This window comes from Podarcis cretensis (assembly GCF_951804945.1).
Source record: "Podarcis cretensis genome assembly, chromosome: 17".
Lineage (NCBI taxonomy): Eukaryota > Metazoa > Chordata > Lepidosauria > Squamata > Lacertidae > Podarcis > Podarcis cretensis.
The window spans coordinates 30,152,181-30,170,817 of NC_137187.1; the positions used below are offsets into that span (position 1 = coordinate 30,152,181).

General features: G+C 45.6%; 1 protein-coding gene across 4 annotated transcripts in view; it reads right to left on the reverse strand.

The window, feature by feature from the left end:
* Positions 1 to 384: 384 nt before the first annotated feature.
* The window catches only part of LOC307206363 (histone-arginine methyltransferase CARM1-like), a gene marked incomplete at its 3' end in the record, with an annotated part of 63,499 nt that continues 45,246 nt past the window's right edge, over positions 385 to 18,637 (reverse strand). For 2 of the 4 annotated variants that reach the window (XM_079959579.1, XM_079959577.1), the window contains exons 8-13: positions 14,434 to 14,515; positions 11,501 to 11,586; positions 10,759 to 10,848; positions 9,220 to 9,357; positions 3,481 to 3,570; positions 385 to 1,830 (exon numbers count right to left, since the gene is read on the reverse strand). In XM_079959579.1, coding sequence (XP_079815705.1) covers positions 1,821 to 1,830; positions 3,481 to 3,570; positions 9,220 to 9,357; positions 10,759 to 10,848; positions 11,501 to 11,586; positions 14,434 to 14,515 — 496 coding nt within the window. Of the gene's footprint in view, positions 1,831 to 3,476; positions 3,571 to 9,219; positions 9,358 to 10,758; positions 10,849 to 11,500; positions 11,587 to 14,433; positions 14,516 to 18,637 lie in introns of those variants that run through there. The other 2 variants (XM_079959580.1, XM_079959578.1) reach the window with 1 other exon arrangement.

The window sequence follows — 18,637 nt, forward strand, 5'->3', positions numbered from 1 at the left end:
CCAGCGCTGCGTTTCCACTACAGGAGCCGGCTGGATCAAGTGGCACATAATTTAAAAGAGCAGGAAGACTGTTGAGCCTCGCTGCTCAAAGCCAATTCATTGTTCCTCCTTTGTGTAGATTTTCTTTTTTTCTTTTTTGTGCGCTGAGTGCTGCTGTAAATAACCGCTGGCAGGGTCCCAGGGAATGGCAGCACAGAGCTCATAAGGGTCACAGTTAAACACCTGAGCCCAGGAGAGATACTTGCCATCCTGTTTCATGTCTGGAATTAAAACAAAAAATCAGAAGCCCAACTAAATCACTGAGGTGAGAAGGCTGGGGCTGGCCTGTGTCTTGCCTTACACTTCATACAATGACCCCGCACAGAAAGCAACACCACAACCTCATTGTATTTCGTATTTAAATTTTATTGGAAAGATTAAATGTACAATTGCTGCTGTGCTATCTACAGAAAGCAGGAACCATACAGAAGGATTGTGGCAGAGTCGTCTGCTGTTGCCCTTCTTCAAAGGGTTTGCCGAAAGAGGGTAACTGGCCGGAAGACTCAAGACCGTTCAGGATTGCTTGAAAACAATGCAGGTTAGAGGAGACGTTGGTTGGGTGGTGAGCCTAGTGCCCAGCGCTCTGAGGCGGAAAAGGTTCATTATTGGCCAGTTGAAAATAAGCTCCCGATCTTTAAATACCTCTTGCAAATACTGAAACATTGAGTATGAGCTTGGTGTATTGTCCGCAGTATTCCCATACATCCTATGTATGTGTACAAACATGAGGTAGGCTTGGTTAAGTATATTCCTTAAGGGAGGGAAGGATGGGGGGGAGAGAAAAACAAGGAGCATCAGCCTTAGACAAACTGAGAAAAGGAAACCTCAGATACCAGTACTACCGTATTTTTCGCTCTATAGGACGCACTTTTCCCCCTCCAAAAATGAAGGGGAAATGTGTGTGCGTCCTATGGAGTGAATGGAGGCTCCTTGGCTTCAGCGATAGCAACACAAAGCCTCCGAAGCGTTGCTCTCGCTGAAGCCTGGAGAGCGAGAGGGGTCGGTGCGAATTGACCCCTCTCGCTCTCCAGGCTTCAGGCAGCTATCCGCAAGCCTTGGGAGCGCAGCCTGGAGAGCAAGAGGGGTCTGTGCACACCGATCCCTCTTGCTCTCCAGGCTTCGCTTCGCTGGAGAGGCGCTGCACAGTTTCCCCTCTCTGCGCAGCACCCCTTCAGCGAAGCTGGAGGAGATATGGAAGGGGCTCTGTTTCTCCTACCGCTTTGCTGAAGGGGCGCTGAGCAGAGAGGGGGAGAATGTTTTTTCCCCTGTTCTTCCCCTCCTATGGTCGGATGCGTCCTATAGAGCGAAAAATACGGTATTTTGGTACCTCTGGAACAAAGGACAACGTCATTCAAAGATGTACCAACATTCCCCTCCTGAAGGCCAGGAGGAGACCAGATGGGGCGCTTCAGATGCTGCCGGCTGCAACTCCCAGCAGCCCGGACCCCTTGCCAGGCAGGAGAAGTGGGTGCGAGTTGCAGCCCAGTTTCCATTCATTTAAGGGGGGAGGATTTCCAAATAAATGCGCTCACCAAGAAAATACCATTGGACGCAGTGAAAAATACTTCCAGGCAGGCATGTTTAAAGATTGGGGTGCCCAGCTTGGGGGGGGGGGGAAGGGTGTGTGTGTGAAATAGCACAAACATATTTTTATACAATTTGCATAAAATATTTCCTTTTGATATGTACAGTTAGGTTTCACAGAAGAAGGAACTTCAACTTCTCGTGGGCTACTTGGTTTGGTAATCCTGGTTTTTCTTCCAGCAGGTGCATATCGCAATCTAAGCATATCTACAAACAAAATATTTAAAGAATATGAGCTGTATGACATGCACAGTATTTTTTAAAAAAGTTGTAAGAGTGCCGAATACTGAAGCTCTTTCTATGCATTTTTATTGTATTAATTTCTGTTGATGGAAAAGTGGCTGTTTTTTAAGTTGCAGAACACTCTGAGCCAGAATGGAATGGTGGAGGATTATCCACCACTTATTTAACCATGTTCGTAAATGCGGCGCATTAAATGTTTTATATTTATATAAAATAACAAATAAACTAAATATCAATGTATGTAATTTTTATTTCTTAATTATATTTAGTGGTAGTATGGCTGTATTTTTTTTTGTAACATAAAATCATTCAATAAAAATTATTTATTAAATAAATAAATAAATAATATTTTATATTTATATACAAAAGAGAACAGTCAGGCATGTCCATGTCTTTAATAGCCACTTAAAAGAACTATAGTTCAATCATGTTTTTTATTCTGACCAGGTTGTTGTTGTTTTTGGTATTCCACCCACCTGACTGGCTTGCCCCAGCCACTCTGGGCAGCTTCCAACATTTCTATGCAAAGATCTTTGCATACAATTTTGGCCTTATTTCAAACACACTTCTTGCCTCAGACCAAGACCAGCAAAACTCCAGTTTTAGCAGGGGTTCGGGAGCAGAGGCACAGGGGAGAGAGGAGGCGGAGAGCGAAGGGGAACAATCCGAGGGCAGCGTAGGAGAATATGACAGTGGGCCGAGAGATTCCATGAGCTTCTCCAGCGATTTGGAAGATTCCCAGAAGCGGGCACCGATGGCCAGGGCAAGGGGGGTCCCGGGAGGGACGCACCAGAAGCAAGGGGCCAGCGGCGACTCCCAAAGCAGCAGCTGGAGATCGGGACCAGCTTCCCCACCAGAGCGTAGCGGGGGGGAAGAGTCCCACGTGTCAGGGCCGGCTTCGCCTCCAGTGGGGAGAGAAGATGAGTCAGGGCTGACCACGCCCCTATCGCTGAGTGAGGGAACGGGGGGAAGTCAGACCCAGCTAGCCCCCCCCGAAGGGAGAAGCAGTGACAGGAGCAGTGTAACGGTCAGGAGGAAGGTTGCCGGCTGGGCGCGCGCGCCAAGTTCAAATGTACAGGCGCGTGGGACAGCAGGGAGCTCGGATTGGGAGCCAGGTCCTAAAGCACGCCGGAAGCAGGGGGAAGAATCTGGGGAATCAGCATCAGAAGAGTCCAGAAAGGGCGACACCCCAGCGGGCAGACGGACCCAGAGGAGAAAGGAGCAGAGGAGGATCACAAGGCTAGGGTCTTGAACTGATGTCTGGGGGGAGGAGATTCAGACGGAACTTCAGCGGTCTAGAGTTAAGACGTAGAGCTGCGCGCCACGGCTTTGAAATGGAAACTGAACCTTAATAAAGACTTTTGTATATAGCAAGAACTGGCGTTGGTCCTTTGTGAGCTGGGACCTTGGGCAGCTCTGACAGCGAGTCTCAGAAGCAAAATAAAAAATTGGGAGAGGGGTCTGTGGGAGATGCAGAGCACATAGGCTATAATGTAGCATTCACTGCAACAGATGGCAAAGGTTTGCGCTAAAGACTAAACATTCACAAGTAATGGATTATACAATTTTTCAGTTTGGTAATGATTACAAATCTTATCCAAGAGCATTTCTTACCTAAAAAATGGATTCTTTAAATCAAGGACATTGCCTGACTTAAAGCCCGTTTCATCCACTACAGCAACAATTTGGATGTCATAACTCTGCCTGTTGCATAAAAAAGAAATTTTGTTAAAAAACTAAAATCATGTCCATAACAAGTTTTGACGTTTCTGAATTAATACTAATACTCTCTTTTGCTTGTGTTTTTTCATGCATAATGAGGATTGAAAGCACTAACTTGTAAGTTAGTTCAACTGAACATATGTGAATCAAAGCTTTACCCCATGAAAAAGTATTTAAAAGAGATGACATTGAGCACTGCTAGACTCCAACTAGTAGGTTTCAGTCACACGCCAGCAAATCCAGCCGAATTAAAGCTGATTTGATACACTTGCACAATGTGCCCGCTTCCCCACAAATAGGACGCCCTCAGATGATGATGATAATAATAATAATAATAATAATAATAATAATAATAATAATAATAATAATACCCTGCCCATCTGGCCGGGTTTCCCCAGCCACTCTGGGCGGCTTCCAACACAATATTAAAATAAAGTAATGCATCAAACATTAAAAGCTTCCCTAAACAGGGCTGCCTTCAGATGTCTGGTGGTAGTTGTTCTCTTTGACATCTGATGGGAGGGCGTTCCACAGGGTGGGTGCCACTACCTGGTTCCCTGTAACCTCACTTCTCACAGCAAGGCCAGAAGGCCCTCGGAGATGGACCTAAGTGTCAGGGCTGAACGATGCAGGTGGAGACGCTCCTTCAGGTATATTGGACCAAAGCCATTTAGGGCTTTCAAGGTCAGCACCAACACTTTGAATTCTGCCCGGAAAGGTACTGGGAGCCAATGTAGGTCTTTCAGGAACAGTGTTATATGGTCTTAGCGGCCACTCCGAGTCACCAGTCTAGCTGCTGCATTCTGGCTTAGTTGTAGTTTCCAGGCCACCTTCCAAGGTAGCCCCACGTAGAGCGCATTGCAGTAGTCCAAGCAGGAGATAACTAGAACATGCAACACTCTGGTGAGACAGTCTGCGGGCAGGGAGGGTCTCATCCTGCATACCAGATGGAGCTGATAAACAGCTGCCTTGGACACAGAATTGACCTGCGCCTCCATGCACAGCTGTGAGTCCAAAACGACTCCCAGGGTGTGCACCTGGTCCTTCAGGGGCACAGTTACCCCATTCAGGACCAGGGAGTCCTCCACATCCACCCGCCCCCTGTCCCCCAAGAACAGTGCTTCTGTCTTGTCAGGATTCAACCTCAATCTGTTAGCCGCCATCCATCCTCCAAGGAAAGGGACAAGAAAAAAACAACTGTGTGAAGTCAAATTGTCTAACCTCCCCATAAACAAATTAGGATGAGTGCTCAACAAACCATTTGGGGGTTTTTTTGGGGGGGGGAACCACACAGTTTAGCAATGGGGGCTTGCAATAAAAGTGTGTGGGGTTTTTTTGTTGCCCTACAGCAATAATAATAACAACAACAACAGGGTGTGTGTGTGAAGTGGAGCACCTCACCATCCTTGGTATTCAAACCATAGCATGACAAGCATATTCACTATGCTATCATCATTCATTTTACTACCTTTGAATTGATTCTGGGAGTTTTGTGGTAATTGGCTGTATCACTGTTTCTTTACAATGTGGCCTTAAGTAGCATTTAACTTACCATTCTGGAAAATAAAAAGTGGAACATGGATTTTTTAGTCCTGCCCCCACCCCACCCCTTCCATTTTTCTGGAATATCACACTGTTGGGCTCTGCATTTTTACTGTCTCTCTCTCTCCCATTATTATATTTTGGTCTTTCAAGAGTTGGAAACCAGGCCCTGCCTATGAGCCTCAGACTGAGATGTTGCGGAAACGACAACCCTATCAAGGATCCGTGAAATTCTCGTATTTTGTTTTGGACGAAACACAGGCCAAAAGGCCTGCTAGTTTTTCTCTTAATCTGCGTGTGCTCTTTTCCTCTGGATCAGGTTTGCAGGCAGCAGCAAGGCAGCCAAGATGTTTGGCCTTTAATGAAGGCTTTGGCAACTGCATTTCATTGCTATAGAGACGGTGTTGTAAACAAGTGGGATTACAATAGCAATTGTGGCATGGTGCGATGGAAAATGCTGCCGCTGCTTCTCTCAACTCTGCAAGTAATTGATATACTTCACCTTTGAAGAGCAGGTATTGTAATATGAGTGAGAGGACTTCTTTACAGGAAAGCTATTAACCAGAAAATGGAAAAGTCACGTGTGGGGCACTTGCTGTCGATACAAATGAAGTATTTTGATCGCATCACTGGCGCCTCTGATTTTGGCACTCTGCTTCTGAAGAAGCTTGTGAAAATAAAAAGGCGAGAATGCTTTGCTTCCCATTGCAGATGGACATTTCTAAGAAGATGATAGCGCCGTTTCATACTGTATTGTAAGTGGCCTGTGGTGCCCATTCTGGGCACAAAGGGGAGGGGAAATTGACTGAGATGCACACACATGCAAACTAGCTATGTTGCATGTGCAAGGGTTGCCATGGCATTAAGACCCAGCTGTATCCTACCTTTCTGAGTCGCAGGCTCCCCAAAGCCCCATGAAGAAGCAGGAGCAGACCTATCAGGGAGCAGTTTTGTATTCTCAATTGCTCATTTTTCATATGTCCTTTACCTGCTCTAGGCTAAACCCATGACCTTTTCTGGGTTCTGTGGGAAATTTCCTTCCATTTGGGGTATTGGATCTGCAAGGAGAAGCTGCTAGAGTCTACACGTCACAACGCCATAGTGGGAAGGGTTGGGCTTTAGAAAGCCTTATGAGGAACAGTGGAAGGAAGAATTGATGCTTTTGAATTATGGTGCTGGAGGAGACTCTTGAGAGTCCCATGGACTGCAAGAAGATCAAACCTCTCCATTCTTAAGGAAATCAGCCCTGAGTGCTCACTGGAAGGACAGATCCTGTAGCTGAGACTCCAATACTTTGGCCACTTCATGAGAAGAGAAGACTCCCTGGAAAAGATCCTGATGTTGGGAAAGATGGAGGGCACAAGAAGAAGGGGATGACAGAGGACGAGATGGTTGGACAGTGTTCTTGAAGCTACGAACATGAGTTTGACCAAACTGCGGGAGGCAGTGGAAGACAGAAGTGCCTGACGTGCTCTGGTCCATGGGGTCATGAAGAGTCGGACACGACTAAACGACTAAACAACAACAATAAGCCTGGAAAAGAGGAGATATCTCAAGGGATGTCACATGGAAGACGGAACAAGCTTGTTTCCTCCTGCTCTGGAGGGTGGGACTCAAACCAATAGCTTCAAGTTGTACAAGAAAGAAGACTCAGACTCAACATCAAGAAGAACTTTCTAACAGTAAGAGCTGTTTGGCAGTGGAAGAGACTTCCTTCCTTGGAGGCCTTTAAGCAGAGGCTGGGTGGCCCTCTGTCATGGATGCTTCAGCTCAGATTCCTGCATCACAGGGGGTTAAACTAGAAGACCCTTGTAGTCACTTCCAACTCTGCAATTCTATGATTCTAACAAAAATTATTAAATTTGACTATTCAGTCTTAAACAAGAACCCAGCAGGTGAATGTTGTTATGTGCAGTGCATTTCTGCAGGTAATTCAGTGACTGGGTTGAGGACACCTTTTCTGCCACAGCCCAATTGGCCAAGCTTCTTCCTGGTGACTTTGCCATGTTGAAGGTGACAGGAAGTAACCAATATTATCCCATGAGGAATAATTAAAGTGCCTGCAGACTGTGAAGAATAGTTGGATGGAATAAGAAAGTAAAAGAAATTCTGGGAAATGATATATAATGAGATGAAAAAGATGTTGAAATATACATTTTTTAAAAAACCAGAAGCATTTTTACTTGGTATTATAAATGAGGATATTAATAGAGAAGATGTTAAATTGTTTTTATATGCAACAACAGCGGCAAGAGTATTGTTGGCCCAGAAATGGAAGCAAGAAGAAACACTGACAAAAGAAGAATGGCAGACAAAATCAATGAACTGTGCAGAATTGGACAAAATGATAGGAAGGATTCGAAATCTGCGGGACCAGAGATTTACAGAAGATTGGAAGAAGCATATGAATTATTTGAAGAGCAACTGTAATCAACAAATTACGCTAGTAGGACTACAAGAAGTTTTGTAAGGAGAAATACCGTATTTTTTGCTCTATAAGACTCACTTTTTCTCTCCTAAAAAGTAAGGGGAAATGTGTGTGCATCTTATGGAGCAAATGCAGGCTGCACAGCTATCCCAGAAGCCAGATTAGCAAGAGGGATCACTGCTTTTGTGGCGCAGCGATCCCTCTTGTTGTTCTGGCTTCTGAGATTCAGAATTATTTTTTTCTTGTTTTCCTCGTCCAAAAACTAGGTGCGTCTTATGGTCTGGTGCATCTTATAGAGCAAAAAATACGGTATATGAAATATTGCAAAGAAGAGAAAGAAGAGAGATATTAGTTATGTGATTTAAATGTAATAGTGAAAGTAAGAAATGTAAATTAAGTGAAAAGATTGGAAAATTTTCAGATGTGATTGATGGAAGTAAAAAAAATGTATAAGATATAAAAGTATGTTTAATAATTGTTGTAAATGATGTGTTAAAAAAACTAATATATATATATATATATATATATATATATATATATATAGGAATATAGAAAGAACTCCTGACGCAAGGACTTCTGATAGAGGATACTCAAGCCTGAGAGCGAGGCATGTTGATTGCTCTAAGATTCCCCTGCCCCCTCTCTTTTAATCTGCATTAACTCCAGCTTCTCATCTCATTTCTAGACAGTTACCATATTTTTCGCTCTATAAGACGCACCAGACCACAAGATGCACCTAGTTTTTGGAAGAGGAAAACAAGAAAAAAAGTATTCTGAATCTCAGAAGCCAGAACAGCAAGAGGGATCACTACGCAGTGAAAGCAGCAATCCCTCTTGCTGTTCTGACTTCTGGGATAGCTGCGCAGCCTGCATTCGCTACATAAGACGCACACACATTTCCCCTTACTTTTTAGGAGGGAAAAAGTGAGTCTTATAGAGCAAAAAATACAGTATATTTTGCCCAGGTGTGTAGAAGTCTGCAGAGGAAATACCACAGGAACCCTGAGAATCCTCTTTTCCAATATCCACCTAGTACACATGTTTAGGCTGGTGACCTGTAAACAGAGCAGTCTTAAAACAGGGATCAGAAATTGACCTCCCTGCTTTAATCCTTCTCTCAAGTACCAACAACGAATGCTAAAAGCCACCAAGGATTTATCATCAGCTGAAAAATAGGAGGTCAAAGCATTTCATATACATTCACCCCTTTGCACAGCAAGACTCAGACTGGGCAGATGTGTATGTTACTCTGATGAGTGTTTATTGCCTATTTAAAATCATTACATTGAAGCTGCTTCAAAGAAAAGGAAATCTTGCTCTTGCTCATTATATTCCCTACAGCACAAATCAATATTGCTGTGCTAAATTTAGGAGCAAGTACATTGCTAATAGCAGCAAAACATCAGATCTCTGAAGGAAATTCACTTGGCACAACTGCTAAGACTGACCATTTTTTATGTTGTCTTTGCGATACTTGAACATACAAATGGATTTTCGGCACTGTGGTTTGAGATGCAAAGCATATTTTCTATTGCGGCTTCTGTTCGTTAACACAAATCTGCAGATGTTTCACATAATTAATTTTTAGTAATCTTCTCCCACATAAGCGCTTCGGAAACACTTTCGCCAACAAAGCGATTTGCCTGTGCTTTGCTACTTACCGTTTATTTGCCACGAACAGGACTTTTCCTGAAAGAGTTTCCCCTTCTTTGGCAAAGAGAGGAGTTTGGAGAAGGCAGCGGACTTGATACCAGTGAGTCAGAGGCTCCGTGGGGGCAGTCGAGAGCCAAACAGTCACCCTTGAAAGAAGAAATCCAGTAAATACGCAAACATTTATTTATGCCTTGAATTTTGATCTGAAGATCACAGGGCCGTTAGCAACACGTAAGCACAAAATGAGAACACGAAGTACATACTAAAATGGAAACAGAAATAAACCAATTGCCCCTACCTCCCACAAGCCCATTTAAAACGCCATAGGTATTTTACTCATTTATTAAATTTGCATCAAGAAGGCGGACCTAGTACAGCTGCAAAACAGCTTCAGAGAAGACCAAGACAAAGGTGCTCACATCCCAAATTCTTGGTCCATGAACATAGCAGCTTCTCTTCATGGATGGAGAGATGCACTCAGAGAAGGCTGTGGAAAAAACCCTTTTAGGAGCGCAACTCTCTTCTGTGCACAAAGCAAAAAGTTTAAGGATTCAAGCCAATTTTATTCTCCCTGGCTTCTGCAAACTTCAGCTGAATCTGGTTTTATTCAGCCCCTAGGATGTTCATGTGTTTTACTGCTTCTGCTGTTTTAATTTAAACTGCACTGCCCCCCCCCATTTTTGACACATTGTTTTAATTATTTTAATTGGTGGCCACACTGAGAGCCTATGGTTGAAAGGCAGGATGTAATTTAAAAACCCAAAAGGCCAGTCTTATGCATTGCAGTTCTGACTACATGATATGGGCAGGGTTGAAAAAACCATTACCCAGGCTGCTCATCTGTGTGGTGCCCTTTTATTACTGGTTTGTTTTTCAGGTGCTTTATGATGAGTTATGGGACCCGGGTGGCGCTGTGGGTTAAACCACAGAGCCTAGGACTTGCCGATCAGAAGGTCGGCAGTTCGAATCCGCGTTATGGGGTGAGCTTCCGTTGTTCGGTCCCTGCTCCTGCCAACCTAGCAGTTCGAAAGCACGTCAAAGGGCAAGTAGATCAATAGGTACCGCTCCAGCGGAAAGGTAAACGGCGTTTCCGTGTGCTGCTCTGGTTCGCCAGAAGCGGCTTTGTCATGCTGGCCACATGACCCGGAAGCTGTACGCCGGCTCCCTCAGCCAATAAAGTGAGATGAGCACCGCAACCCCAGAGTCGGTCACGACTGGACCTAATGGTCAGGGGTCCCTTTACCTATGATGAGTTACCACATCACGTTCACACATTCAAGTGACAAAAACCCAACACATGAGTGGCTTTTTCATGCAAAGTCTGTTTTCTCCAGGTGGGCCCTCCTGCAAAAATAACATGGTGAGATCCCTTCATGAGAATCTGACTATCTCTACAACAAAGATGTATAAAATGAACTTGTTCCTCCATGTAACAGGCAAGAGAAGAACTTGAGCAAGGTTCTGAATTTGGCCAAATTAAAAGGGTCATTTCCCTTTAAAGTGAAGTTCCAAGGTAACTTTTGGGAGCGAGGAAGAAGAATACGTACAGTGAGCCGACAAATGCCACATCAAACCAGAAGGCCAAACCATGGATTAGCCCAGACTGCATCATTTGGAAAACAAAGGGGATTTCCACTCTGTAGAAGAAGAAAGTTGCCAGTGTGGCATTTGAAATACATGGTTAAAAATTACAAATATCACCATTCATTTAGACACTGGTCTTTTAAGCACAACACATTTACCAGAAATAAAGTAGAATGGATTTTTATCCAAGATAATTTATTATAACAAAATCTAGCTATGTACTCAATTATTATACCTTGTACAGTGGATGCTCGGGTTGTGAACGTGATCCGTGCGGGAGGCATGTTCGCAACCCGCAGTGCCATGTCTGCGCAGGTCGCGATTTGGGGTTTCTGCGCATGCGCATAGTGCGATTTAGTGCTTTTGCGCATACGCAAGCACCGAAACCCGAAAACGCGCAACTTGAAGCGTCTGTAACCCGAGGTATGACTGTATTTCATTTTATTTACTAGGATTATCTTGACAGATGTCATTACTCTTAAAACAACAAAAACTTCACACCAAGTTATATTTTACCCTAAATACTGTGCTTAGTCACCTGCAGCAATTTGCAAGGCTAAAATGCCATTAAGGATTAGAGGCTTAAAATACCCTGGATGGGATCCACACACACGCTGTGAAGTCCCTCGCTTGCTTGTAAGTGGAAAAGTGTAGAAAGAAACAATTATTTGACATGGAAAGGCAGGACTTTTTCCAGACACTTACCTATGCAAATCTTCCTCTTCTGCGTCTGTAAAATTGACCGTGTACTTCACTGTCCGGGCCATTAAAATTCTTATGTCAAATGTATCCTGAGGGTTGAAGAGGAGAAAAAGAGAGAATCAGACCCCTGCTCTCCTCTAGCGCTGCAGGCTTACAAAACAGAAAATTCCTCCTCCCACAATAATATACCTTCTCTTGGTCCCTTTGATATGCTATTTTAGTTGTTCCTCTCTCTGTTAAAAGAAATTTGCACCACATACACATTGCTTATATCTGGAACTCTGAGGGATTTCTATATTGAGGGGCATTTCTGACCTTCATACTACGCCCAGTTAATGCTTTAGGAAAGCCAATGCTTTTTTTCTGGGGGGACACATACCCCTAAACATTTTGTGAACCTTTGTACTTTTGTCCATTTACTGTATTTATTTCCCCCGATTTGAACTATGAAATGGTATTTTCTTGCGTCAAAATGATAGTACCCCTAAACATTTTAAAGGGAAAAAAGCACTGAGTAATGCAGTACCGATTCTATCAGGGAGAGACAATATGGTGCCCTCCAGCTGTTGTCGGGGCTCCCATCATCCCTGACTCCTGGTCCTGCTGACTGGGGTTGATGGGAGTGGAGTTCGGCAACACAGGAAGGCACCCCACTGGCTGCCCAGTTAAAGCTGGCAAGCCGTGAATTTAAGTTTCCTTCCTTGCACTTACAACTAACCCACAAAACCTGCTCATGGTTATGCACCGGTCAATGGAATAATATTTGACTTTTACATTTCTGTTTGCTCAGATGCTCTCAGAAAAAAATGACTTGGCTGTGATCAAAAGAATTACCAGCTAATTCATGGGTAGGCAAACCAAGGCCCGGGGGCCAGATGCGGCCCAATCGCCTTCTAAATCCGGCCTGTGGACGGTCCGGGAATCAGCGTGTTTTTACATGAGTAGAATGTGTGCTTTTCTTTAAAATGCATCTCTGGGTTATTTGTGGGGCATAGGAAATCGTTCATTTTTTCTCTCCAAAATATAGTTCGGCCCCCCACAAGGTCTGAGGGACAGTGGACTGGCCCCCTGCTGAAAAAGTTTGCTGACCCCTGAGAATTACGAGGTATGACCCATTCACTGATGTTGACCTTAAGGGAAAGCAAAGCAAAAACAAACACATGTGACATGCTGCTCTGTTCCACATGGATGCCACCTCTGTTCTATAACATTATTGCTCCTGCTATTGTTATTATTATGAGCTGCCAGGGATTGGCTGGATGAGGAAGAATGGTGGCTGTCTCCCACCCAAGAACCCCCAGGGAGGACATAGAAGAAGAAGACTTAGACCCGGGATGTGGTGGTGGGACACTGAAGAACAGTCCGGGGAAGGGAGGAGGAGGAGGAGAAGGAGGAGAAGGAGGAGAAGGAGGAGGAGGAGGAGAAGAAGAAGAAGAAGAAGAAGAAGAAGAAGAAGAAGAAGAAGAAGAAGAAGAGTGGTAGTAGTAGTAGTAGTAGTAGTAGTTTAGATTTGATATCCTGCTTTATCACTACCCTAAGGAGTCTCAAAGTGGCTAACATTCTCCTTTCCCTTCCTCCCCCACAACAAACACTCTGTGAGGTGAGGCTGAGAGACTTCAAAGAAGTGTGACTGGCCCAAGGTCACCCAGCAGCTGCATGTGGAGACCAGGGAAGCGAACCCGGTTCACCAGATTACGAGATTACCGCTCTTAACCACTACACCACACTGGCTCTCGGGGAGGTGCTAGAAGACGCGTGTCAAGAGAGGGAGATCCTTCCAGGACAGGGGTAGAGGTTGAGAGTCACAGTGTGAGCGCAGACTCAGGCAGAGAGGAGCCAGAGGTTGCCCTGCTATCCTGTAGCAGGACAGTCCCAGTTGAGGAGAGTCCTGTATGTTACTGAACAGCAGGCAAGACAAGCCCAGAGGAGGAGCTCGCCCTTCAACGCAGCCTTTGTCTGCTGGGGAGTGATCTGGAGTAAGATCGACTGGAAGGGGAGGGGGGGGTACAGTGGTCCATTTCAGCCATACCTCAAGCTGAACGAGTTGAGCTGGTATTTTCTGTTAAGAAAAAGCTAATTGCCTTCCATGCCTCACAGTCTTTCTTGCCCTGTGGTCAACCTGGGCTCACCTGACAGCTTGAAAGACCTTCATTGGCTCCCAGTACGTTTCCGAGCACCATTCAAAGTGTTGGTGCTGACCCTGAAAGCCTTAAACGGCCTTGGCCCAGTAGACCTGAAGGAGCGTCTCCACCCCCATCATTCTGCCCAGACACTGAGGTGCAGCACCGAGGGCCTTCTGGCGGTTCCCTCATTGTTAGAAGCAAAGTTACAGGGAACCAGGCAGAGGGGCTCCTCAGTGGTGGCACCTGCCTTGTGGAACGCCCTCCCATCAGATGTCAAAGAAATAAATTATCTGACATTTAGAAGATATCTGAAGGCAGCCCTGTTTAGGGAAGTTTTTAATGAATGATGTTTTAATGTATTTTTAATCTCCTGTTGGAAGCTACCCAGAGTGGCTGGGGAAACCCAGCCAGATAGGCAGGGTATGTATGTATGTATGTATGCATGTATAAATAATAATAATAGTAATAATAGTAATAATAATAATAATAATAATAATAATAATAATTGACATTTACCCACGTGTCACCCCAGGTCCCAGGGCAGAGTAAAATACAACATTACAACACACAAACAGTTTAAAACATCTTACAATTACAGAAGTAAGGTGGGTTCTACAAATATACGCCCCCTAGTGTCAAAAGCCTGGGCGAAGAGGTGTCCCTTCCACATTCACCAGATGCTACGTAATGAAGGGCCAGATGCACCTCCGTGGGGAGGCAGTTCTGCAACTTAGGGACCCCCCCCAGCCCCTGAGCTCCTGAAGGTGGAGGAGGAAGGCAAAGGAAAAAGCGAGGAAATAAAAAATGACTTACTACAATAGGTTGCCTAAAGTATTCATCTACAGCTGCATTGCGGAGACTGGACAGATTGACTCCATAAAAACACTGCTGGTACCTAGAAGAAATAATGCAGTTGTAAAGAAAAGAAAAGAAAATTGCACAACGAAATCTCTATAAGCTGCATGTAACAGCCACAGATCCATGCACATTCTTCAAACCACCTATGAAGCCTGATCAAAGTCTATTTTTTGATATGCAAAGATACTGTCTTTCCATTCAGCTAACCTCTTCAAATAGCATGCAGCGTGTGGGTTATTCATTGTGTACTGGATTAATGAGCTCAGCAAACAACGGTGAGAGATTGCTGCTTAATTCTCCCAAGGAAGAGCCCTCCGTTGGTGCCTCTTTCAAGTTTCAATGTACTGGAAGTCTTTGAAAAACTTACGCCCCACGTGAGGGCAGCACACACAGCTGAGAAACCCAACAGACCACAGAACTCCCCACCACTGTCGCTATCCTACAACTATTTCCCAAGGCCCCGAGAGGGACCACTTTTTGAGGCCCAACTAGCTTCAACCAGGAACTGACAACCGAGAGGAAGAACTTGAAATTTACGTGCATTCATCAGCCTCAAGCAACACAACAGCAAATGCACTTTTCTCAGGCGCAAGTGTCATCCAGATGTAAAGCTCATGTTTCAAAGCAAACTCTGATTTAAAGAAGTGCCCGGGAGCTCCGAAATTGGAGCCCTGACTTAAAGGCTGCCGGGCAATGGAAGGCGGGTTAAGCCAGGGGTCTTGGGAGGTGACGCAATGGACCCTTGCCCCTCTTGGCTGATAAAATTCAGCAGAGAGACAACGGCTGCCTGGGCAAAGGAGGTGGTTGTCAGGGAACTGCCACTGGCTCAGGGGCGAGAGGGGAAAAGCCGGATGGATTACAGAGAGCCCCCAAAGATCGTGGGAAGCAGCACCTCCTCAGCGGAGGAGGGTAACCACACCTCCAGTGGAGAGGAGCTTCAGGGCTCGGAGGAGGCGAGGCGGTGCCAGGACACCTTGCCTAGGCAAAGCGGGGAGGAGAGAAGTCCTCCATTGCCCACGACCTCCCTGCGCAGTAAGCTTTCGCACTGAGAGGGGAGGTGCAGACTGGGCGTCAAGAAACTACTCTGCTGGGGAAGGTTTAAGGACCGCCCACTCTCAGATTCTGCCAGCGAATGAGCCAGCCAGGGAATAGTGGCGCTCTGGACAGATAAAGTTTATTTTGGCATCAAAAGCAAAGCTTCACAGCTGACCAGGGAGGCATTTGCCTGCTTGCTCTCGAGCAACTCCTTGGAAGCCTAGCAGTGGTCGATGCCCTTTTACAAGAGGGGGAGCGTCCTACCTGTTTGAAGGGGGTAGCGATAAGACCGCTCCTTAAGAAACACCCCCAGACAGTATTCTGAGAATCTATGCAACTACCAACCATTGCCAAACTCCCTTTTGGGGCAAGGTGTTTGTGCTGCTGGTTGTTGATCAACTGCATGCAAAGTGACCCAGACTCGGCGCTTTTCACCAGAGACCCTTCTCAGTGTCCCCCTTCCCCAAGAGGACGGCAACCCGAGAACAGACCTTTTCTGTGGTGGCTCCCTGTTTGTGGAACGCTCTCGCCGTGTCTTTAGGTGCCGCATGGAAAAATCCTCTTTACCCAGGCCTTTGGCTATTAAACAGTCTGTGTCATTTTAAATGTGGAAGGATTGTTATCACGAAATTTTCTGTGATTGTTCTGTTGTTGTTGTTGTTGTTGTTCCATGTAAATTATGTTTTTAATGTTGTACACCGCCCTGGGATCCTTGGTTAAAGGGCAGTATATACAGTGGTACCTCGGGTTAAGTACTTAATTCGTTCCGGAGGTCCGTTCTTAACCTGAAACTGTTCTTAACCTGAAGCACCACTTTAGCTAATGGGGCCTCATGTTGCCGCCGCACCGCCAGAACAAGATTTCTGTTCTTATCCTGAAGCAAAGTTCATAACCTGAAGCACTATTTCTGGGTTAGCGGAGTCTGTAACCTGAAGCGTATGTAACCTGAAGTGTATGTAACCCAAGGTACCACTGTAGCTTGAACTAATAATAATAATAATAATAATAATAATAATAATAATAATAGCTACTGATGTACATCACGCAGTTAAGAAGGATTTAAAGGGAGCTGGTTGTGCCATAAGAATCCAAAATACAAAAAAGGGAAAAACACAGCCTAAGCGTGGTTTGGAGAACCTGCCATTCTTGCCTTTGTGTCGCGAGGCCTGAAATGATGTGGTGGCAGAGAGAGATATGCTGTGTGAAAGACAGCAAAAGCACATGGTAGCATCGTCCTTCAGTGCTGGCAAACACTTGGTCGCTGGTCCCTGATGGACTTTCAGGGGCATAGGAAAGGGCAAAAGGTTCCCCACTCCTGCTGGCCTTGGCCGCTTTTCCACAGTCAGATCAAGCACCAAACACCCGGTCAAACATACTTCAAGACGCAAGTCAAACACATGCCAGGTATCCAACCAGGCAGTGCATGAAGGATGTCCCTGATTTTCCCAACACAGAAATTATATCCAGAAAGGAAAGGAAAACAGCTCTTAGAACACATCTAAGACAACATTCTTGTCTTAAAAACAGAACTGACCACTCGTGGGATTGAAAAGCTGATGCCTTGGACATTTACAGTCACTACTCAGTGCAAAAGAGTAGAATATTCAGAGGCGCCAAGTGACAGGAGTCATCACTGCACAGCCCTATGACGTCTGGAGAAATATTTACCGTATTTTTCGCTCCATAGGGCGCACCGGACCATAGGGCACACCTAGTTTTTAGGGGGGGGGGAAATAAAGAAAAAAATTTATCCATCCCGCTCGCTGTCTTGGCTTCCTCTTTAGCCACCTGCAACCTCTCCAGCCCGGAGAGGCTGCGCGCGGCTTTGGCAGAAGCCAAGACAGCGAGCGGAATCCATCCCGCTCGCTATCTTGGCTTCGTTTTTAGCTGTGGGGCTGGAGCAGGGGAAGCCCGAGCTTCCCCTGACCCCAGCCCCCAGAACAGGTCCGGGAGCGGCGGCAAGGTTGCACACAGCCTTGCCGCCGGTCCCGGAGCTTGTGGGGCTGGGGGCGCACTCCTAAGGCTTGCGGATAGCTGCCTGAAGCCTGAGGAATGCAGCAGGAGTTGGCGCTGCGCTCCCCGGGCTTCAGGCTGCAGGCTGCTATCCGCAAGCCTTCGGAGCGTGGTGGGAACTCCCACTGGGCTCCAAAGGCTTGCAGATAGCTGCCCGAAGCCTGGAGAGCGAGACGGGTCAGTGCGCACCGACCCCTCTCCCTCTCCAGGCTTCAGCAAAAGCAACGCGAAGCCTCTGGAGCGCGGAGGGAGCGCTCCCTCTGCGCTTCGGAGGCTTCCCGTTGCTATCGCTGAAGCCAAGGAGTCTGCATTTGCTCCATAGGACGCACACACATTTCCCCTTCATTTTTGGAGGGGGAAAAGTGCGTCCTATAGAGCGAAATATACAGTAACTCAAATCTGATTGAATCTGATCTCTATTGTCTTCAATGGATAAGAAATTATAACATACCTGGGATTTAAAAAACAAAACAAAACCCCCATTGGGGTAAACAAATGTTGCTGCGGAGATCACCAGGAGTGCAAATTCACCATGTGGTGTTGCAGTGGCACCACTTTCTGAAAGATTTAGCAAAAGTTTGTACAACATCTAGCTCTGTCCCAAACCTGGCAAAATGGAGCAGTATGGCTAAAAACAGGTGAAACTCAATACACTCCATATAATCTTAGAATCACAGAACCACCGAGTAGGAAGGGACCCCAACGGTCATCTATTCCAATCCCCTGCGATGCAGGCATCTTAACTAAAGCATCCATGACAGATGGCCATCCAAACCTCAGAATTAATAGCTAAGGAGGTTTCAGGAGCCTTTATTTACATCAGGCCATTCTCCTTTGTCATGTTCATCTGGTTTGGGGAGAAAATCTGCAAAAAAACCTACACGATTTCCCTGCAAAACCCACATTTTCTACGTTTCAGTTTGGTACCCCTCCTGCAAATTGTCCAAATCTCGTTCTGACTTCGTAACGAGACATGTAGATAGTATCATGGCTTTCATTGGCTTTCTGAAAACTAATGGAGTAACGGCTTTCTGACTTTGTTTCTTTGCTTATAAAGTACATGTCTCGTTACTCTCTGGTAGCTACAAATGCCTAATACAGTGGACCCTTG